The sequence below is a fragment of the Triturus cristatus genome, chromosome 3_1 (assembly GCF_964204655.1).
Source record: "Triturus cristatus chromosome 3_1, aTriCri1.1, whole genome shotgun sequence".
Lineage (NCBI taxonomy): Eukaryota > Metazoa > Chordata > Amphibia > Caudata > Salamandridae > Triturus > Triturus cristatus.
In genome coordinates this window covers 113,932,825-113,956,063 of record NC_140583.1, presented here as the reverse complement: position 1 = coordinate 113,956,063, position 23,239 = coordinate 113,932,825, and the positions used below count along the sequence as shown (strand labels likewise).

Sequence of the window (23,239 nt, the reverse complement as noted above, 5' to 3'; positions counted from 1 at the left end):
AGCCTCTTCCTCTCTGAGAACGTGGTACATATTCTATTGCTCCCTTTTAAAGCATTAGCAATGCCTCCTTCTTAAGCAATTGAAGATGAGGTGGTATTGATTTTTGAGGCGGATGAGGAGGTGATGTTAAGGCAAACTCTAGGGTATGGACATATTTTATTATAGCCAGGACCCATTTTTGTGATTTTCTGCCATTGGTATTTGCAACGAGAAAGGGGAATTTTCCATCGTGAAGTAAACAAGAGAAGAGTGCAGGCTGTGAGACCTAGTCACTACTTTCTGACAATCTCTGGATTAAGGTTGTTGTTTCTGCCTAGGTTGTCTAGAGTAAGCAGCTTGTGGTGGCCCACGGTATTGCTGCTGATACTGTTAAGAAGGTCAAAAAAGGTGCAAGTCTGTGGCTGTATCTCTGGTAACCACCTCAAAAAAAGAATAAGTCCCTCTGCCACGTGCTCCACAAAAGTGGGTATTTCTATATTGAAGCGTTCCCAAAGCCTTAGCTGTATCTGTCCGTGTTGATGGTTTGTAAAGCGTCATCAAAATGTTTTGCCGAATAGTGTCTCATCATCAAATGGCATGTCCAAAACTTTGCTTTGCACCACAAGGTGGTACATTGTTGCCTTCAGCCAACCCGGACGCCTGAGGACAGCCGTTCCAGCGAGCTGACGAAAAGCCAAGGAAGCCACGTCCATAAAACGTCAATTTCTGATGCAGACCTTTCTCCTTCTAGCAGGATCTTTCTTGCTTCTAATCTGTTATCCTCCGGAACAAGATCAATGAAATGGGCGCTGTCAGACTACATCTGGCCATCGTATCTAGCTAAAATCGTTAGTGTTAGCAGCGCGAACTGTAATACCTGGGGTGGCTGTATATCTTTTACCAATGTTATTGAGGCGCCTTCCCTCCTTATCAGGCAGTGCAGTAATGGGCGCTAAGGAGTTTCTTGATCTCATTTGGACGGCTTGTGAGATAACGGAATCCGGCTTAGGATGTCCAACCAGACAAGCTGGAACATCATCAGGAGCTTTATAATTTTTGTCAATACTGGGCATACCGGGATAACTGTGGCGGGTGTCTTCATTACTTCATTACTTTGACACCTTCCTCCCAGATGTGATCTACAATGGGTATAGATCTGACAGCCTTTCTCAATAGATCCTTGAAATCAGAAAAAACAGTCAGATTGCTTGACTGTCAAAGACAACTGAAAACGTAAAGCTGCTCTTTCTATTAGTGCATGGAAGCCGCCAATATCTTCTGGTGGAGACTACAGTTTGAGGAGAAGGAGAAGCAGGTGCTGATATAACAATCCTCCCATTCATCACCTATTTGCCCATCTTTTTGAGGTTGACTATCCTCAATTTCTCCGTCATCAGACGTGTCTGGATGTTGTGGCAAAACAGTATCTCTCGCAGGGGAAGGCAAAGGCTCAGTGGTACGTGGAGAAGTGGCAGCCAGTGGTAGCGGTGGAGGTAAAGTTGCTGTAGGAAAACGTGTGCGGTAATCATGCAGCAAGTGTTGAAAGTCCTGAACCAGAGCCACAGGAAGATAGAGCATAGGCTCATTAACAGGCTCCATGTATTGATTTTTTGCATGAGGAGGGTGATATTCTTGCTGACAGTAAACTTCATATTCATCATCTTGAAATTTTTCATAAAAAGCTGAGAGGGACTGTGAGCAGGGCCAAACATCCCATTATCGTCAGATTCCTCTATAAAGGTTGAAGGTGGCAAAGGTGAAACTATTGGGGGATTTTGCAAAAATGCATCGTCTGTGTCGACAAGAATGTCAACAGATACACAGGTGAGTTGTAACGTTGACGGGCGCTTATGACCAGGCGTGGGATAGAGCGTCGACAGTAGTGGAGTCTGCGAGGACATGACAGGAACAGATGAAGAGCCATAAGTATTGTCGACTAGGCCGTCGACGGAACTACCATCGTCAACGAGGATGCTGAAGAGAAGGTTGCTGTCATCCGAGTCGAGGTAGTCGGCAGAGTTGAAGCCATCGTAGTAACTGAAAGTGTCAGCAGCAGGGTCAACGTATCCACTGCAGACAATGTAGATTTTTTCGAAGATGAGTAGGTTAAACATGCCCAGAAGGTGATTTTTGTGTCAACAGTGACCCAGATGTGAACGTCGTCGGCGACATAAGCCTTCTTGAGACTGTTATTTTCATAGAATGTTCTATGATTGTTTTTCCTTTTTATGGCTTTTCTCCTCCGTAGGAAATAAATGCTTTCCTGTTAGTGAGGTGCCTGCATCTTCCAGACGATACGTATTTGAAGTCTTTCTTGGATACCTCGGGAGATACAAGAGGTCTTTCTCTCCTTTTGTTTAAGCCTTTGAAACCAGACAAATAATCTACCCTCTCTATCTGAGGGTTTTGGTTGAAAAAGTCCTACAAATTTTGTAGTCTTACCTTATGTTGAGGGTTAAGGCAGTAGATACAGTTAATGTGGATCCTCAGCATGCAGCCTCTTACTGCATGATCCACACGGCCAGAAGAGACCTTTCTTTGAAGAATCATACATATTGAGAAGAAATCTGTAATTCTGAAGAGAAAGCTGAGCAAAGCTCAGGGAGACTCATGTGGTAGAAAATCTGAGGAACCTAGCCTCTCTTGGGATTGTAATAGAGGGTCCTGTTGTCTGATTGGCTGTTGCTTAAGTTTGCTTCTTTTTAATAAGGAAAATGGATAGGCTATTGCAGTGACTGTTCATTGCATTGTAGCCTATTGTAGTACAATCTGATTTACTGTGGGACTCCAAATACGACGACGGGGATGATTCAAGCATGTAAATCTACGAAAGATCCAATACTGGAGAACTAATTTTTATATACATTTTGATACAAATTTTAAAGCAAGTACTTTTTAAAATATGGAGTATCACAGGTAAGTAAAATGTTCACTTAAATGCATCATTATGTGTAATGCTTTCCTATGGGAGAAAAAGACATACAGCATACAGTTTCCGGGGGTCCCCTTTAGGACTGTGGCAGGAAGAAAATGTCTATAGTACCACCAGCAGTTAGTCTTTACCTGCCCTGGGTAGACCAGATACAGAGATACTGGTCGGATTGGTAGCCTTAAACGTTACACCAAATGAGATTAGATTTGGACCTAAAAACAGGCTGCAAAGAGTGACTTTGGGACAAGTCCGGGAGCTCCCAACAGGGGACTAGGTTCACAAGGGTCCTAAACGCAAGGCAGTGCAGTCAGTTCTCGGGAACCAGGGCCGCTTATTGCAGAAGTGTTAGGTAGGCTGGGCTGGTGTGTCGCAGGTCTCTATGGTTGACGGTTGAGGATGCAAAAATCAGGACAGCTGGGAGTAAGAAAGTGCTCCTTTTTTTGCATAGCTACCCCTCCCTTTTTGCCTAATGTTGACGTACTTTGACTGAGTGTGCCCTGGGTTCCTGCCCTACCCAGGGCCTATGTTCTTTCGCTAAACTGTTTAGTTTCAAAATCCAATTGGCAACTCTCTGGCCACATGCAAGTCCCTTGTAAAAGGTACCATAGGGACCAAGGGCATTGTGTAGGAAGCTGGCTCTATATATACCATACCAAAGTAAGGTATAGTGTGCAGAGAGTGAGTCCAGTGAAACCCCAAAAGGTAGGCAGATGTAAAAGTAGATAATACCTTACTATCTAATTGTGGTCGTGTGGGCGAGCATTAAGGCTTTATCAGAGGGTAGTTGTAGGAAGCTGGCTCTGTATATACACTATACCAAAATGAGTTATAGTGTGCGCAGAGTTCAGTGGAACCACAAAAGGTAGGCAGAGGTAAAAGTAGATAGCACCTTACTCTCTATTTGTGGTAGTGTGGGTGAGCAGTAAGGCTTTATCAGAGATCTTGCTCTCCAAACGGGGGAAAAAACTGAACTTGTAGGGCAAATACCAGCATAAGGTTTGATAGGATATAGAAGTAGCTGGCTCCTTAAAAAGCAGTGTATGTTAATGTTTACATTACATACAATCTGTGCTCTTTCTGGATATTTAGAGCCACAGAGGCAGAGTTGGCTGCCCACTTTGCATAACTTAATCGCTCGTACAATCAAAAATAAAAAAGAATTAAGTGGGCAGACTCCCAGTGGGCAAGTACGAGTGATTCTTTTTGGAGTGCCTTAGAATTTTTTCAAAAAGTATGCATGACCTATAACAATTGAAGGGAAGTGGTAAGCTTTTCTACTTTGATGCAGGAGTGACTATATTTTAGGAGGCTGGTCAACACCAGGTTTAACCATTTGAAGAAAAAACTAAATTTATCTTCCAAGTAGTCTATAAATTACCTTACACTGGACAATTCGACAGCCAGACTCTTCCCAAAAAAAAACTACACATAACCATACATCTAAGCGTAAGCATTGGTAATCTCATTTTCAAGATATTTTACAATCCAAGGTATAGTACCAGACCCTGGCGATAACTACATTGTTCCAACTGTTCTGAGCAGTCTTGTAGGATTACAAGGATTATACCGAAAGGTTTTGCTATTCAGCCCTCTAAAGGGTGACAAAGATTGGTAAGTTGCATCTTTCAATAGCACCTTACATATTCAATTTCCTTAGACGATTTACTGTCTCTAGACTAATTTCACTTCTGCCTTGTGGGAACCAGTGCTTTCAATCTGTACCAATGAATGGAGTCAGCGAAAAACAATTGTAACTTCAAAATAGTAATGCTTGGCTTGTACCTGTGTAGTCTCGGGTTGCAATGGAACTTGGTTAGGCTGCGGAAGTCTGGATTCGGCATGCACTGAAAATGAAGTAATTGGACATTTCAATTCCAAATTATAATACAAGTTTAATTAAAACATTTGATGATGATGTAACATCAAAAGGTCTTTGTGCAGTCAGTTCACACTGATTGTAGTGCTGCATTATCTTTGAACAAATAGTAAGCCAACTTACTATACAAGCTTTAAGGAACAAAATCTCTGCCTTGGTCAGAAAGGAAAACATGAATTGCCTGGAACATGCTCTTTTGAGTGTGCAGTGTAGTGTAGTATATGCACTTGCTGCCATCCAGCCTTGGGTTTAGTGTACTGCAGGGTTTGCAGTGCAGTTTATGCACTTGGATTTAGTGAAGGAAGCGCTGGCAATCCATGTAGTGGACCACAAAGAAGTACACTGTGTAGAGTCCAGGAGAACCTTATCGGTTCATAGGGGTTGGCTTTAATGATCTCAAGGTGCTATATTTTGTGGTAGTGTGATCAAGCAGATCAGGCCGGTCTCAGTGCTGTAGTTATCAGAGGGAAGTGCTGAGCATTTGTTGTACACACAGTCAATAAATGAGGAACTACTGGAACAGATACAGGTTCCGGGGAGGCGGGTGGGCGTGTACAATTCTGCAGCTCTACATGCCAAGAACAGATGCATACTGGTAAGTAGCATTTTCCGTTTGAGGCATACGAGCTGCAGATTGTACACTGTGCAGAGACTGTACAGCAGTGTCTCCCCTAGCGATGATCACCTGTATCTGTTGCAGTGGTTTGAAAAAGTGTTTTAAGAACAGCTTGGCCTACAGAAGCCTGTTGCTTAGCCTGCACGTCAACACAATAGTGTTTGGTGAAGGTGTGTGGTGTAGACCATGATGCTGCTTTACAGATGTCATTTAAGGGAATGTTCCTTAAGAATGCCATGGAAGCCCCTAGTTTGCATGTTGAGTGTGCCCTAGGGGGAATTGTTAATGTACATTTAGCCGTTTGGTAGCATATTTGAATGCATTTGACTATCCACCTAGTGATCTCAGCTTTGGAGATGGGGTTACCTTTATGAGGTGGTGAGAAGGATACAAACAGTTGTTTTGTCTTTCTAAAGGGCTTAATCTTGTCAATGTAATAACGTAGGGCCCTTTTGACGTCCAGTGTGTGAAGAGCTCTCTCTGCTAGAGTGTCCGGGTTTTGGAAAAACACTGGTAACTCCACTGATTGGTTAAGGTGAAAAGCAGAGATTACTTTTGGAAGGAATTTTGGATTTGTTCTAAGAACCACCTTGTTACGATGTATTTGTAAGAAAGGTTCTTGTATGGTTAAAGCCTGGATCTCACTTTCCCTCCTGAGAGAGGTAATTGCGTCATAGAAAGCTACTTTCCATGTGAGGAAATGCAGTTCACATTTGTGTAGAGGTTCAAATGGGGGACCTATGAGCCTGGTAAGAACAATGTTTAAATTCCACACTGGAGAGGGTGGCAGTCTGGGGGGGAATTATCCTTTTAAGCCCCTCCAAAAAGGCTTTAACCCCTTCAGCTCGGCGCGGATTTCCGCGCCACGCTGAAGATTCCGTGCGCGGGCGGGGCCATGACGGAACAGTTCCGTCATAAGCACAGCCCAACCGACGTGCATGACGGAACCGTTCCGTCAAGCGCGTCGAAGGGGTTAACTGGAGGTACTCTAAATAGTGACAAGTTTTGTCTGTTTTGTAAATAAGCGGCAAGTGCTGCTAGATGTAATTTTATGGATGAATATGCTAGATTACACCTTTGTAAGTGTAGCAGATCGCAAATGATGTCCTGGATTGAGGCATCCAGCGAATCGATTTTATTGTTATTGCAGTACATGACGAATCTTTTCCATTTTGCTGCATAGCAAGCTCTAGTAGGACGGCGTCTGGCTTCTTTAGTGATGTTCATACAGACCGGTGGGAGGTTAAGGTAACCGATCTCTAGGACTTCAGGAGCCAGATAGCTAGATTCAGTTGTTCTGGATCGGGGTGCCTTATCTCTCCATGGTTCTGCATTAGCAACGTTGGGGAGAGACGTAGTTTTTGGTGTGGAACTACTGAAAGTTCCAGGAGTGTTGTGAACCACGGTTGCCGTGCCCATGTGGGAGCTACTGGGATTATCTTGACAGACTTGTCTGAGCTTGCGTACTACTAGGGGAATCAGTGGGAGTGGCGGAAAAGCGTACGCAAATCTGCCTGACCAGTTCATCCATATTGCATTGTCTTTGGACAACGGGTGTGGAAACATGTCGGCGAAGGTTGGGTATTTTGCATTTGCTTGTGTGACAAACAGATCTATGTCTGGTTGACCCCACATTTGGAAAAATGGTTGAAGAGCTTGGGGATGAAGTTCCAATTCGTGTATCTGCTGGGTGTGTCAACTTAGCAGATACGCAATCTGATTGTGAACTCCTGGAAGGTGTTCTGCTAGAAGGTATACGTTTTGTGGAATGGCCCATCTCCATATGCTTTGCGCCTGTTGAGAGAGCTGCAAAGAATGTGTGCCTCCTTGTTTTTGTATGTAATACATAGCTGTCATATAGTCCATCTGGACTAGGACAGTCTTGTGGTGTAGATGTACTTGGAATGATTTTAATGCTAGAAATATTGCCTGTAATTCCAGGTGATTGATTTGGAGCACCTTTTGTTGAGTGGTCCACTTGCATTGAATTGTGTGATTTAGGAGATGGGCTCCCAAGCCGGTGAGTGATGCGTCTGCTGTTAGCACTATCTGTAAAACTGGCTCTAGGAACGACCTCCCTTTGGAAAGGTTTTGTGTGTCCCACAACTGCAGAGAGCGATGTGTGCGGCTGTCCACCAACACCAGATCTGTAAGTTGTCCTTGAGCCTGGTTCCACTGATGTGCTAGGCATTCTTGTAAGGGGCGCATCTTAAGTCTTGCATGAGGTATGATGAAAATGCAAGAGGCCATCATTCCTATGAGTTGCATGAATACCCTTGCTGGGAGGGAATGCTGTGGCTGAAATTTGATGATTAGGGTTTGTATCCTGGCGATCCTGGCTGGATTGGGATATGTCAGAACTTTGGAGGTGTTTAATGTGGCTCCTAGATACTGATGTATGTGGGAGGGCTGAAGATGTGACTTGGTGTAATTTACTGTGAATCCCAAGTTGTGTAGTAGCTGGATTTGATTTGGTTTGATGAGTGTGATAAACACACTGGTTGAATGACTTGGATTTATCAGTCAGTCGTCGAGGTATGGAAAGACATGGATTTGTTGTGTTCAAGTGTGCTGCTACTACTACTGCAAGGCTCTTTGTGAACACCCTGGGTGCGGTGGTCACCCTGAATGGAAGGACTTTGAACTGATAGTGTTGTCCGTCCACTATGAATCTTAGGTATTTCCTGTGAGTCGAGTGTATGGGAATGTGGAAGTAGGCGCCCTTGAGATCTAGTGTGGCAAGGAAGTCGCCTTGTTGAAGTAGTGGGAGGACCTGTTGAAGAGAGATCATGTGAAAATTATCTGACTGTATGTAGTGATTGAGAGGTCTGAGGTCGAGTATTGGCCTTAGGGTGACGTCCTTTTTGGGGATTAGGAAGTACAGTGAGTAAACCCCTGGTTCCTTGATGCTGTAAGGGAACTAGTTCTATTGCTTGCTTTTGAAGCAGTGAAAGAACATCCTGTTTTAAGAGCGTGAGATGTTCTGTGGACATTGTACGCTGTTTGGGTGGTATGGTGTGTGGGGTTGCTGTAAGTTCCAGTCAGTAACCATACTGGATAATTTGTTGTACCCACTTGTCTGTAGTGATGGAAGTCCAGAAAGGTAGGAACTTTGATAGTCTCCCTCCGATCGGGGTGGAATTTTCTGGAGGGAGTGGAGGGAAGTCACTGCTTATTAGAGGGGGAGGTGCGAGTGTTGTTGGTACCTCGGCCTCTACCTTTGTTGTTATTTCCCCTGTATCCGCCTCTAAAATATCCCCTGTTGGGGGATGTTTGGGTGGTGTTTTTGTAGGAAGAAGAGGCAGTGTCTGCTCCGATGTTTTTGGATGCTCCTCTATAGAAGGAGCGACAAAAGGAAGACCTAGAGGCGGTGTCAGCTGCGTCAAGGGCACACTTGATTGATGCATTAGTTATTAATTTGCCCTCCTGAATTAAATCATTGTCCTTGCGTGAGAAAGTGGCTCTGTATATACTGTTCCCTAATAGGTACAGGGTGTACAGAGTCCACAGTCCCCAAGGGTTTGACAGAGGCTAAAGTTAGATATAAACTTACTCTCTAAAGTGGTAGCTGGGTCGAGCAGTAAGGCAGTATCAGAGGACAGTGTATAGCATTTGTTGTACACACTCAGTCAGCAAATGGTCTCACTCAATAACTGAACTCTAGGCCAATGGTTTATATATAAAACAATATATGCTTGTCTTATTTTAGAACCAACACTTGGCATTAAAATATAATTTCTCAGAATGTGATGCTTTATATAAATACTTTTGCAATATGCAATTGACTTTTGTAAACAGTTACAAGTGGTTGCAATAGGCAACACTATTTTAAACAGAACAATGCTTTGAGCTCAATGGAATTTCAAGTTATTTGCAACAGATTACTTTTAGGATTACTTTTGGAATTCCAGGACTGGATCCTAGATTCAGTCCTGGGTCAGTACTTAGAATCAAGTGATGAAAGTCGACTTAATTACTGTGATGATTTTTAAACAATATTTAGCTATTTTAAAAGTTGACACTTAAAAAATATTTCAAAGAAAACAGTCCATGATTCCCTATGGAAGAAAATTCAAGTTGAAGGTACAGTATGTTCTCGTTACTTTTGTAATCCAGGACTGGGTACCTAGACTCAGTACTTGACCTTTATCCAAAACAGGTAAGTAATTACGTTTTCAGATATTATACGATTTTTAAAGAATATTTAAAGATTGCAGAAATTGACACTTAGAAGAAATTTTACAGAAAAACAGTCAATGATTTCCTATGGGAGAAAATTGGGTTACTGGTAAGTACAGTTGTAAGTATTTTTCAGAGTCAGTGCTGGGCACCAAGATCCAGCACTGGGAGCTCACCTAAGAGCAGGTGAGTATTTTCGTTTTCGTTACTCAGCTGATTTTTGGTGAATATTTTAAGATTTGAAAAGTCCACACTTAGAAGAAATTTCAGGAAAAAGCCAGTCAATGTTACCCTATGAATAAAGGAATATGCTACTTACCAGTATGCATCTGTTCTTGGCATGTAGAGCTGCAGATCTACACACTTTTGCATAGATCGCCATCTGGTGTTGGGCAGTTTGTTTTTCCTCTTGGAAAGTCTTTTGAAGTCACTAGGTCGGTGACTCCTCCTTTGGATGGTATTGCGCATGGGCTTCGGCTCCATCCTCAGATTATTTTTCGCCAGCAGGGAAAGATGGAGCGTAGTAATAACAGTGAAGAAACCCAAGTGTGTATCTAAATAAGATAAACATGAACAGATACAGGTAGCCGGGGAGGCGGGTGGGCGTGTGTAGATCTGCAGCTCTACATGCCAAGAACAGATGCATACTGGTAAGTAGCATATTCCGTTCGAGGCATATGAGCTGCAGATTACACACTTTTGCATAGACTATATAGCAGTTCCCAACCTTAGCGGCGACCACCGGTATCTGTTGCAGTGGTTTGAAATAATGTTTTGAGTACAGCCTGGCCCACACTAGCTTGTTGCTTAGTTTGCACATCTACACAATAGTGTTTAGTGAAAGTGTGCGGTGTTGACCATGTAGCTGCTTTGCAGATATCATCTAATGAGATGTTCCCTAAAAATGCCATGGAAGCCCCTATCTTTCGTGTAGAATGGGCTTTAGGGGGAACGGATAGCATTCGTTTTGCTTTGTGGTAGCAAATCTGAATGCATTTTACAATCCACCTAGCTATCCCTGATTTTGAGATGGGGTTGCCCTTGTGTGGTGGAGAGAAAGAGACAAACAGTTGTTTGGTCTTGCGGAAAGGTTGTGTTCTCTTGATGTAGTAGAGTAAGGCTCGTTTGACATCTAGTGTGTGCAGAGCCCTTTCTGCAACGGTCTGTGGTTGCGAGAAAAATACTGGTAGTTCTACAGATTGGTTTAGGTGAAAAGGGGAAATGACTTTAGGTAGGAATTTTGGGTTGGTACGGAGAACAACCTTGTTATGGTGCATCTGAAGAAAAGGTTTTTGTATGGTAAGTGCTTGTATCTCACTGACTCTTCTGAGGGAAGTGATGGCTACAAGGAAAGCTGTTTTCCATGTTAGGAATTGTAGTTCGCATTTGTGTAAAGGTTCGAAGGGAGGCCCCATTAGTCTTGTGAGAACAATATTTGAGTTCCACACAGGTGAGGGTGGTACTCTGGGGGGAATTATTCTTTTTAGGCCTTCCATGAAGGCTTTAATGGCAGGCACTCTAAAGAGTGAAAGATGTTGCCTGTTTTGTAAGTAAGCTGCAATTGCTGCGAGGTGTAGTCAAATGGACGTATAGGCTAGATTACACCTTTGTAGGTGGAGTACGTAGCCTATGATGTGTTGAATAGACACGTCCAGGGGATTGATGCTGTTGTTATGGCAATAAACAACAAATCGTTTCCACTTGGCAGCGTAACACGCTCTAGTGGTAGGTCGTCTAGCTTCTCTGATGACGTTCATACAGTCAGGGGGAAGATTTAGGTACCCAAACTCTAGGATTTCAGGAGCCAGATCGCAAGGTTGAGCTGAGCTGGGTCCGGGTGTCTGATCTCTCCATGGTTCTGGGTTAGGAGGCATGGTGAGAGGTGTAGTACTACAGAGAGTTGCAGCAGCGTGGTGTACCACGGTTGTCTGGCCCACGTTGGCGCTACTAGGATTAGTGTGAGGGAGTGTTGTTGTAGTTTGCGCACCACTAATGGAATGAGTGGGAGAGGCGGAAAAGCGTACGCAAATTTGCCTGACCAGTTCATCCATATCGCATTTCCTTTGGACAATGGGTGTGGGTATCTGGCGGCGAAGCTTGGGCATTTTGTGTTCTCGTGGGTGGCGAAGAGGTCTATCTGTGGATGCCCCCACATTTGAAAGAACGGATGAAGAACCTGTGGGTGAAGTTCCCACTCGTGTATTTGTTGTGTCTGTCTGTTGATCAGATCTGCCACGGTGTTTTGGACTCCTGGGACATGTTGAGCTAGGAGAAAGATTTTGTGGGGAATTGCCCATCTCCATATGCTCTGTGCTAATTGAGAGAGCTGTGGAGAGTGTGTGCCGCCTTGTTTTTGTATATAATACATGGCCGTCATGTTGTCTGTGCGAATGAGGACTGCCTTGCCTGAAATCTGTATTTGAAAAGATTTTAGGGCTAGAAAGATTGCTAGTCACTCCAGATGGTTGATATGGAGTAATTTTTGTTGAGGCGTCCATGTGCCCTGCACGGTGAGAGGTAATAGGTGAGCTCCCCAGCCAGAGAGCGATGTGTCCGTGGTTAGTATTATCTGGGGAACCAGGTCCAGGAATGGTCGACCTTTGGAAAGGTTTGTGGTGTTCCACCACTGCAGAGAGCGATGGGTGCGACCGTCTACCAACACCAGATCAGTCAGTTGACCTTGGGCCTGGTTCAACTGGTGCGCTAAGCACTCTTGAAGGGGACGGATCTGGAGTCTTGCGTGGGGCACTATGAAAATGCAAGAGGCCATCATCCCTATTAGTTGCATAAACACTCGTGCTGGAAGAGAGTGTTGAAGTATGAATTTTTGTCTCAAAGCCTGAATGCTTGCAATCCTGGCCGGATTGGGGTAGGCTATCGCTTTTGAGGTGTCTATGGTGGCACCGAGGTATTGTTTTATGTGGGATGGTTGTAGCTGTGACTTTTGGTGGTTCACCGTGAAGCCTAGTTGGTGCAGTAGTTCGATTGTGGTGGAGGTGTGTTGTTCACACTGATTGTATGAAGTGGCTTTTATCAGCCAATCGTCTAGGTATGGGAAGACGTGAATGTGCTGTCTTCTCAAGTGTGCCGCCACTACTGCCAGGCACTTGGTGAATACCCGTGGTGCTGTTGTGACTCCGAACAGGAGCTCTTTGAATTGGTAGTGTTGTCCGTCCACTACAAATCTGAGGTACTTTCTGTGAGCCTGGTGCACTGGAATGTGGAAGTATGCGTCTTTCAAGTCCAGAGTGGTGAGGAAGTCGTTTTGGGAGAGGAGCGGAAGTACCTGCTGAAGCGTTACCATATGAAAATGGTCTAAGTGTATGTATGTTTTTAGGGGCCGGAGATCTAGAATAGGTCGTAGAGTCTCGTCCCTTTTTGGTATGAGAAAATATAGGGAGTAGACCCCCATATTGTGTTGATTGACAGGAACGTGTTCTATTGCCTGTTTTTGTAGGAGGGAGATTACCTCCTGCTTTAGTAATTTTGAATGTTCTTGTGACATTGGGCGTTGCCTGGGTGGAATGTTTGGGGGGGTAGATGTTAGTTCTAGGCAGTAGCCTGACCAAATTATTTGGGTCACCCATTTGTCCGAGGTGATGGTCTCCCAGACATGAAGGAAATTTTGGAGTCTGCCCCCGACCGGAGTGGAATGATCTGGGGGGATCGGGGGAAAGTCATTGTGTAGTAGGTGTGGCAGAACGGGCGTTGTTTTTTTTGCCTCTGCCCTTGTTGTTGTTACCCCTGTAGCCGCCTCTTTGGTAACCTTTTGTAAAGGTGGTCTGAGTAGGGGATTTGTATGATGTGGACGCTGTGTCTGAGTAGTAACCTCTGGATGTACTCCGAAAGGAGGAGCGGCGAAAGGAGCGTGTGGGTGAGACTGTAAGGCCCCATTGGATTTTGCGGTATCCGTGTCTTTTTTCATTTTTTCTAAGGCCTCATCCACCTTTGGCCCAAATAGATGTTCCTGGTCAAAGGGATGGTTAAGGATGGAGGCTTGTACTTCTGGTTTAAAGCATGGCGACGGAGAAGGACGCTGGTGTTGATGGCCCTGGAGGCTGTGTCTGCTGCATCTAGGGCACAACGTATGGAGGTATTTGTGATTGTTTTACCCTCTTGAATTAACTTGTTGGCACTAGCTTTATATTTTTCAGGGAGATGGTGCATTATGCTTTCCAATTCGTCATAATGAGCCCTGTCATATCTGGCCAACAGTGCCTGAGTGTTTGCTATATGCCATATGTTGGGCGCCTGGAATGCTGTGCGTTTGCCTGATGCATCTAGTAGTTTTGATTCCTTGTCAGGTGGTGGTGCATCACCTGACGCTTGTGAATTTGCCCTTTTACGTGCCGTAGATACTACTAAAGAATCTAGTGCCGCTGGTCCTCTGATGTAAGAGGGATTTGAGGGACCAGGTTTGTATTTTTTTTCAATACGTGGGTTAATGACCCTGGCTCTAACTGGGTCCTTAAAAACTTCTGCCCCATGCTTTACCACCCCTTTGAGCATGGGCAGTATGGAGGTGGACCCATGTGAGGTATCAAATGTGTCTAGGAGGAAATCTTCCTCCACGGGGTCAGTATGCAAGTCCACCCCGTGATGATGTGCCGCCCTTTGTAGAAGATGGTTGAACCCTAATGAATCTTCTGGCGGAGATGGTCTAGAAGGGTAAATATCGTCTTGTGGGACTTTGGAGATATCTGGAATATTGTAATCGTCCCATGGATCTGGGGATCCTGTAGGGGTGGGGTCCTGTGGCACATCCCCTGTATCATGATATGGGTCCCCCTGAGCATCATCGTCTGGAGACGGGGTAGGAGAACAAAGAGGTGGGGAAGGAGGAAGAGGTGGAGGGGGAGGGGAAGGTATTCTGAATGGAGAGGTAGCAGAGTCCTTCCTCTTTGGAGGTGGAGGTGGAGCAGGCTTCTCCAAATGTCTCTCTTTGGTAGAGAGTGTCAAATGTCCAGTTTTTGGATTCTTGGTGAGAGCTTTTTGCAAGGGATCCGGTGTAAATAGCTCTGGTGAGGTAATTTGGTCCGTCTGCGCCGAAGGCGTTGGGGCCGATGTGTTTTTAGGTTTTTCTGTGCCGGTTTGTTGCTTAGAACCCGGCTTGGGACCCTCAGGTCTCTTGGTCGGCGCCAAGATGGGCTTCGGCTTGGAAGTGTCGGTGGCCTTGTGTGGTTTGGTCGGTACCGAAGATGGCGTCGGTAAAGACTTTCCAAGAGGAAAAACAAACTGCAAACATCCGGGCCCAACAACAGATGGCGATCTATGCAAAAGTGTGTAATCTGCAGCTCATATGCCTCGAACATAGAGTTATCGGTTTAAAGGTAAGTACTCGACTGGCAGAGTTGAGGTTCTGGGCATAGACTCAGGGGTCCCCCAGGGTCAGGTAGGTACAGTTGGTTCACCCTCAGCGACTCTAGGGCGGCCGGGTGCAGAGAGCGAGTTAGGCCCAATGTTATCCTATGAGGAATAGGGGGGGCTTGGTTGGCGGCTGTGGGAGCTGGGATCCTAGTCACTTACTCAGGGCAAGTGGGGAAGTAGGTAGGTGTAGAGGTTGCACTGCCAGGGCCACTCGGGCGGCGGGGTGCAGGGTGCTTTTGAGCCTTTGGACGCGCAATTGATTTCAATGGGAAATCTCTGGTTTAGAAAAAGACCAAGCTCGGGGACGAGGATTCTTCAGGTGCCACCACCACTTCGAGAGGTAAGTTGGGTAGTTGGAGGATAGGTAGGTACCTCGGGATTGGGCACAGGGGGCCGCGGGGCATCGCGCGCAGGAGTACCTTTTGGTGTTGGGAAATCTTACCCTCTGTTGATCACGGTAGGGGGGGCACCTTGTTCTGAGGCTGCAGGCTTCTTCAGGAGTGTCGAGGGAGGTCCTTGGGTGCCGCTGGGCACCGGGGTGCCTTTTGGTGTCGGGAAATCGGGGTCACAGTCGCCGTGGGGTCGTCCTTGTGGTCTTTGTTCACTCCGGCACTGGCCAGGCTTGGCTGGTGCAGAGTATGCTGGGTTCGCGGTTCCGGGCGGCTGCCAGGGATTAGAAGTAGGTTTTGAGTAGAGCCTCTACTTATGGGAGTTCCAGGGGCTTAGAGCCAAAAGGTAGCCAGGTCCTCCGGGGTTTGTGAGGTTGCTGGCCACAAGAGATGCCGGGTGGGAGCAGGAGCAGGTTCGAGGGTCAACAGGCCGGTAGGGCTGGGGCCAAAGCAGTTGGTGTCTTCCTCTTCTTAGCAGCTGCAGGGCAGGTCTTCTTTCTTCTTGCTCTTCTTTGTATTTCGGAATCTGGAATCTGGGGAAGGAAGGTTCAGGGTGCCCCTAAATACTAGATTTAGGGGCGTTACAGGTAGGTGACTGGCAGGGACCAATGGGTCCCTGTCCTGAGGTGGGTACACCCCCTATCCTGCCTCACTCCTGTGGGAGGGGGGCAGTAGCCTAGCCCTGATAGGGTAGGGCTCCCCATCTTCAAGATGGTGAGAGCCCGGGGATGTGCTTCACCTCGCCTGCCCCACCTGAGGGGTGGGCTTGGCAGGCTGGCACATCCCCTGTCCTTATTTGGGGTTTCCGGCCAAGCTTCCCACCAGAGTGGGGGGTTGCAGTGGCCTGGGGAAGCTCACAGAGGCGGCATGCTTTTGAAGCTTCCCCCTGCCCATCCTGGGGGAGGAGATTTAGCACCTCGCCCAGGATGTGCATTGTTGCAGGCCCAGGAGAGCAGGGGCTCTTCCACCCAGGGGGTCCAGCAACATGTGTGCTGTGTGGCAGCCTAAGAGCAGACGTGGATTGTAGGTTAGGTTTAAGGGGGCATCTCTAAGATGCCCTCTGGGATGCTTGGTACATTAAATCCCACACTGGCATCAGTGTGGGTTTAATGTGCTGAGAAGTTTGATACCAAACTTCTCTGTCTTCAGTGTTGCCATTATGGTGCTGTGGAGTTCGTGTTTGACTAGCTCTCAGCACCATGTACTCTTAAATGGCAGCACTGCACTTACTGTGCTCAGGAATGGACCTGGGTACTGTAGGGGCACAGGGCTCCTGCTCCTGTGCCCACACCATTGGCATAAGGCACCCAGCTAGAGGGGTGGCTGATGTATGCCATGGCAGTGTAGGTGATGGGCATGGCACACAGGGATGTGTGCCATGTCGACTTTGTTTTGTCTTGCACCCAGACACCCAGCCTGCAAAGGCAGTGTGTGTGTGTGTGTGTGTAAGGGTACAGGGCCTCTAAGGGTGGCACAAGGAGTGCTGCAGCCCTTAGAGGCCTTCCCTGGTCACAAGGCCCTGGGTAGCATTTACCAGGGGCTGACATGTGGCCAGGGTTTGCCAATTTGGGTTTTGTGTGTTTTAGGGAAGGAACATAGGCCCTGGGCTCCTGTTTGGCAGGAGTCCAGGGCACACTCAATCTAAGTACATTCAGCAAAAAGTGGAGGCATACCATGCAAGAAAGAAAGAAAGATGGCACTCACACAACCCCCCCCCCCCCAAACGAAAGTTGATGAGACTAACCTTGCCCTATGGAGTCTTCATTGTCTAAGTGGAAGAACCTGGAAAGTCCATCTGCATTGGCATGGGCAGTCCCTGGTCTGTGTTCCACTTCAAAGTCCATTCCCTGTAGGGGGATGGACCATCTTAGTAGTTTTGGATTTTCCCCTTTCATCTGCATTAGCCATCTGAGAGGTCTGTGGTCAGTTTGAACCAGGAAGTGAGTACCAAACAAGTATGGCCTCAACTTCTTCAGGGACCAAACCACAGCAAAGGCCTCCCCTCAATGGCACTCCAACGCTGCTCTCTGGGGAGTAGCCTCCTGCTTATGAAAGAAACAGGTTGGTCTTGGCCTTCATCATTGGTCTGGGATAGGACCGCTCCTATCCCTAGCTCAGAGGCATCAGTCTGCACTATGAACTGCTTGGCATAATCTGGTGCTTTTAGAATTGGTGTTGAGCACATTGCTTCTTTTCGGGTGTAAAAAGCCTTTTGGCAACCAACTGTCCAGTTAACCTTCTTGGGCATCTTCTTGGAGGTGAGTTCTGTGAGGGAGGTCACAATGGACCCATACCCCTTCACAAACCTCCTGTAGTACCCAGTCAAGCCAAGGAATGCCCTGACTTGGGTCTGGGTTGTTGGAGCTACCCAGTCCATGATGGCCTGGATCTTGGGTTGTAAGGGTTATACCTGGCCTCCACCTACAAGGTGGCCCAAGTACACCACAGAGCCCTGACCTATCTGGCATTTGGATGCCTTGATAGTGAGACCTGCATTTTGCAGAGCCTCTAAAACGTTTCCAAGGTGGATCAGGTGATCCTGCCAGGTGGAGACAGCAATATCATCAAGATAAGCTGCACTAAAGGACTCCAGCCCAGCCAGGACATGGTTCACCAGCCTCTGGAAAGTGGCAGGAGCATTCTTTAACCCAAAGGGCATCACAGTAAACTGATAATCAGGGGTGGAGAATGCGGTCTTTTCATTTGCTCCTGGGGCCATGCCAATCTGCCAGTACCCTGCAGTTAAGTCAAAGGTATTGAGGAATTGGGCACCCCTAATTTATCTATCAGCTCATCTGCTCTTGAGATAGGGTGAGCATCTGTCTTGGTGACAGAGTTGAGCCCTCTATAGTCCACACAGAACCTCATCTCTCTCTTTTCACCTTGTTGATGAGGTTTGGGGACCAGAACCACTGGGCTGGCCCAGGGGCTCTCAGAGGGTTCAATGACCCCTAACTCCAGCATCTTGCTGACCTCAGCTTTGATGCTTTCCTTAACTTGGTCTGACTGTCAATAGATTTTGTTTTTGACAGGTGCACTGTCACCAGTGTCCACATCATGGGTACACCAGGTTGTCAGACCAGTGGTCAGGGAAAAGAGGCTAGCATACTGTAGGAAGGTGGATATCTGACTATGGTTACCCCCAACTTTTTGCCTAGTGTCTAGCTGGTTTTTCGACTTAGTTGGCCTGAGATCCTGCCATTCAGGGTCTCAGGCTGTCTGCTCTCTCTGTAAAATGTACTCCATGTACCCTAGGTACATACACAATTGGTAAGGATCACCTTATTGGGCCCTGTACAGTGTACCCTAGGTACCCAGGGCATAGGTGTACCCTAGGCCTCCCAGGGGCTGCAGCATGTATTATGCCACCCCTGGTCTGGCCTTCCAATCAGACACAACTGGCTGATCACTCAGCTGGGGCAAGGTCGTGTAATCACCCCTTGCTTAGGTATAGTATGCCTATATCTACCCTTATATATAGACACATGTGTACCTATCAGTCACTCCTATGGCAGGCCTTAACAATCCTGGAGGCAGAGTGCTTGGTAACATGTGAGATGGTGCTCTAGCATGAGCTGAGCCTGTCTGCAGCTTTCGGAACCAAGTCCTTATAGCTGTTCTATGATATAGCCTACCATATACTCTTAAAGTGCCTTATAATCTTAAACGGTTATGGTAACTATGGTTTGGCTTTATCAAAACATGTCGTGTAAGGTGTCTAACACTTTGGAATAATACCCCCATACCATTTCTGGTGATGAGGATATTATCCCTCCCTTCTAGAGGGAGAGACATGTTAAAATCCTACTTTGCTGTTTAACTCTAACAAAGCCTCAGCATCACAAAATGGATGCTGCTGCCACAGACACAAGTCTGACCTCCTGCTGCTGGGAGTGATCCCAGCCAGGGAGGCCTGGACAATAGGTTTCCTGCTTGGGGAGGTGCTAGCACCTCCCCAGACAGCCTTTAGTGTATTGGGGCAGGGTGGGCTGAAAGGAATGAGACATGCCTGGGGCACACAAGGTGTTCCTTGCATAGTCCAGTTCAAACCGGCGCTGGGGCACTCCAGCCCCAGCTCTGGCACGAAGCTGGACAAAGGGAAGTGGGTGTAACCACCCCCTCCCAGGTCCCACCCATAAGGCGTGACCTAGCAGGTATCCCAGCCCCCCAGATTAGTATAAGAGTGGGAGTTGGGCCTCAAGACTTTAGATTATCCTGAACCTGCAAAACTGAACAGAAACTCTGGACCTTCGACATTCGACGAAAGAAGAAGACTGAAGAATCTCCCTTGTAGCCAAGGAGTGGCTACCCTGTGCAAACAGGCACCATCAAGAGACTACCCTTTGCTTTGCCCACGTTCTACGAGGAACCGACTGCAGAGCCTGACCAGAGCCTTGACTTCCAGACTTCTCCGACCCTGATCCACATCTACAGCAGAGCTGAGATCGGTGGAGGCGACGAGCGACGTGGGACCGGCTACCTGGAAAAAGTGGCTAGTAACTTAAAGCGCAGCTTCTGAGGTACCCTCGAAGTTGTGCACCGGGGATTGAGAAGCCCCAACCCCAAGCACCATCTGCACCGAAGATCAGCCCCCCACACTCCACGAGTCCTGCGTGGGGCCCTTCAGCATTTTTTTCTGCTTGCCGCGTCTGTCCGGTTGCTTGCCCGCTGGCTAGTGGCCTTTGTGACGACGCACCCTGAAATCTTCTGCGCTGGTTTGGCTCCTCCAGACTGGCTCCCGCTTCTCTGCAAAGAAGAAGCACCCCAGACCTTCCTGGTCTGCACCAGAAGCAAGTCCTTCGTTCTTCGTGGGTTCCGCTTGCCAAGGCTTGGTGAGTCCTAGTCCAACTTCGACGCCGCCGACAGCAAGAGCCTTCGTGGGACAGCTCGCCTCCTGGTCCTGGTCGTCCTCGACACTTCCTGGTCCTCCTGGCTGCAGCGACAAGCTTCACCTTCACCTGCAATCTTCACGACATCGCCTGGTTCCTTCCTGGTTCCACGTGGTCACTGGCTAGTGACCTTGACTCTGTCCCTTCTGCTTGCAGGTTTCCTCTCTTCTTGATCCCAGCCTTGGGATCCACCGGACACTCTTCACTGACTGCCTGTCAGCATCTTTCTTCAGGCATCCATAGGAGTCGACGACGAAAACGACGCATCTTCACCCCTATGCACCCGCAGCCTGTGGGCTAGGTAACTTGGGTACTCCGGTGCTCATCAGGATAGTGACTATCCTAGTGTCTAGTTTTCAAGTCTCAACTTCCTAGCTACTCCGGAAGTGTCCTAAATCTACCGTTTTCTAAACTGTACTATTGCTATTGACTTTTACGCATAACGCGTGAGTGTTTCCACTCTGCACACGAATCCCGTGGGCCTCCCACCTCCTAACTAACGCTAGTGTAGTGTAGCCCCAGCGATTCCCTAGGCCTAGGCCTATTCTCTTTCCGTGACAGTGGTTCTTATACCACTTACTTAGTATATGGTTTGCGTGGCCCCTAGGGCCTAACTGTATTACTTACCTGTGTGACTTAATGTATACTTAAATAAGACTGTGTTGTACTTACCTCTAATCTCATAAAGAGTGCTGAGGGTTTGACTATAACAAATACACTTTATTTTATATATATATCTGTTGTGGTGTCCTTTCATTTGGTATTCAAGGGATTATATATGGTATCACAGCTGGCTTCACATGCCATTCAGAGTTTAGCCTAAGACTGCTCTTGTCCATGCTACCACTAGGATAGCTGGTCTATAAGGTTGACTTTACAACCAATCACCATAAGGGTATTTGGACTGATATAAGGTGTACACTAGAACTAGTGACATCATACATCAGGCCAACTTCTCACACATACTGTTGCAAGACTTGCTTGCAGTCAGTCTGCTGTTGGGCAGAGAGGGTGTCTGAGAAAATCACACCATCTACTGACCCATCTTTTGGGCTGTAGGATAGGAGGTCAGAGAGAGGTTCACTCTCTACTTCCTGTTCCTCATCAGTCACCATCAGCATGGTGATGTCAGCCCTGTCATTGTAGAGCTTAAGGCGGTTCACATGGATGACCCTTTTGGGTGTCCAGCTAGTGCCCAGGTCAACTAAATAGGTGACCTCACTCTTTCTTTCTAGGATAGGGTAAGGGCCACTCCATTTATCTTGGAGAGCCCTTGGTGCCACTGGCTCCAAAACCCACACCTGTTGCCCAGGTTGAAATTCAACCAGTGCAGCATTTTGGTCATACCAGTGCTTCTGGAGCTCCTGGCTGGCCTCAAGGTTCTTGGATGCTTTTTCCATGTACTCAGCCATTCTGGACCTTAGGCCAAGCACATAGTCCACTATGTCTTGTTTGGGCTCTTGAAGGTCTTCTAAATTAGAGAACATTGGATCAAGGAGGTGTCCTTTGACATGTGTTGCTTGTAGAATTTTTTGAGGCATTTGGAAGGCCGCGAGATCCCTAGCTAATTCGACTGCATTTACTGCTCCCAAATGTGCCTAATCTTGGCAATCCCGAAAATGGCAGTGATGGCTTGGTGGTAATTCAATTGCAGGACTTCAGTTATTCTGATCTTGCTCATAACACGAAACTTGGATTGATGTCAGGAAATTTTTAATGTAAAATCCAATGCGTTTGTTTTTCCATGCACAGATCTATGCCTGGAAAACACCACATTAGGAAAAATAGGAGTAGAATTTGAGGGTGGAGTTCCCATTCATAGATCTGTTTGTGAGAAAGTGGCTCTGTATATACTGTTCCCAAATAGGTACAGTGTGTACAGCGTCCACAGTCCCCAGAAGTTTGGCAGAGGCTAAAGTTAGATATAACCTTACTCTCTAAAGTGGTAACTTGGTCGAGCAGTAAGGCAGTATCAGAGGACAGTGTAAAGCATTTGTTACACACACTCAGTCAGCAAATGGTCTCACACACTCAATAAGAACAATAGTTACTTACCTGTAATCTGTGGTTCTCCAGTATTGGTGTCTTTCATAGATTCACATGCCTGAATCATTACCCGTCGTCGAAGTGGGAGTCCCACGGTACATAAAAAAGCAATAATTATGCATATAATAACCAAAAAACCTTGGTAACACAAAACCAGGAAGTAAAGTAGCCCTAAGCTACAAGAAAAAACTTCCACACTTATGACTATCATAGTCATTATGTACAGTCCAAACTGCAGACAATCAGGCGACAGCACCCACCAGAATGTTCTCCTCAGAGGCTCAGGCTCTCAGATTTTCTCGCACAGGAGTGAACCAAAGTAGAACGGCCTAAATAGCCTCTGAGAGGAGGTGGGCGGGTTGCATGTGAATCTATGAAAGAGACCAATACTGGTGAACCACAGATTACAGGTAAGTAACTATTGTTCTTCTCCAGTATTTAGGGTGTCTTTCATAGATTCACATGCCTGAATCAGAGTAAGTAGCAGTACAGAACATAATGCTCATAAGACGCTCCTTTGTACCATAGTAAATACACATCACCATAATGTTATAATCATACATAAATACATCTGTGTTCAACATATGCAGAACAATTTCAAGACATAGAAACGGTGTGGAATAAGCGTCTTATAGAAAAGAGCATAGTGGAGGAGGGAGAACAGAGGCTCACCTTATTTGAAAAGATTGCGGAGAACAGCTTGTCCGACTGATGCATCTGCATCGCTTGAGGCCTCCAAACAGTAGTGCTTGGTAAAAGTGTGTCTGTTGGACCAGGTTGCCGCTCTACAGATCTGATGAAGAGGCACACCGGCAAAGAGAGCGGTAGCTGAAGAAATTGCTCTCGTATAGTGCTCTCTTGGGGTTGCCTACAAAGGTCTTCCCGCCTGTTCATGGCAGAAACAAATTGCAGCAGAAATCCAACGAGCTATGGTTGGTTTGGAGACAGAATGTCCTTGACATAATC

At 46.7% G+C, this 23,239-nt stretch overlaps 1 protein-coding gene across 9 annotated transcripts in view; it reads right to left on the bottom strand.

Annotated features, from left to right (window-relative positions):
- Positions 1-23,239, bottom strand: part of CAPRIN1 (cell cycle associated protein 1) — a 545,714-nt gene that overhangs the window by 189,891 nt on the left and 332,584 nt on the right. For all 9 annotated transcript variants that reach the window (XM_085643526.1, XM_085643522.1, XM_085643525.1 and 6 more), the window contains exon 12: positions 4,694-4,755. In XM_085643526.1, the coding sequence (XP_085499652.1) occupies positions 4,694-4,755 (62 nt within the window). The remainder of the gene's footprint in view (positions 1-4,693; positions 4,756-23,239) is intronic.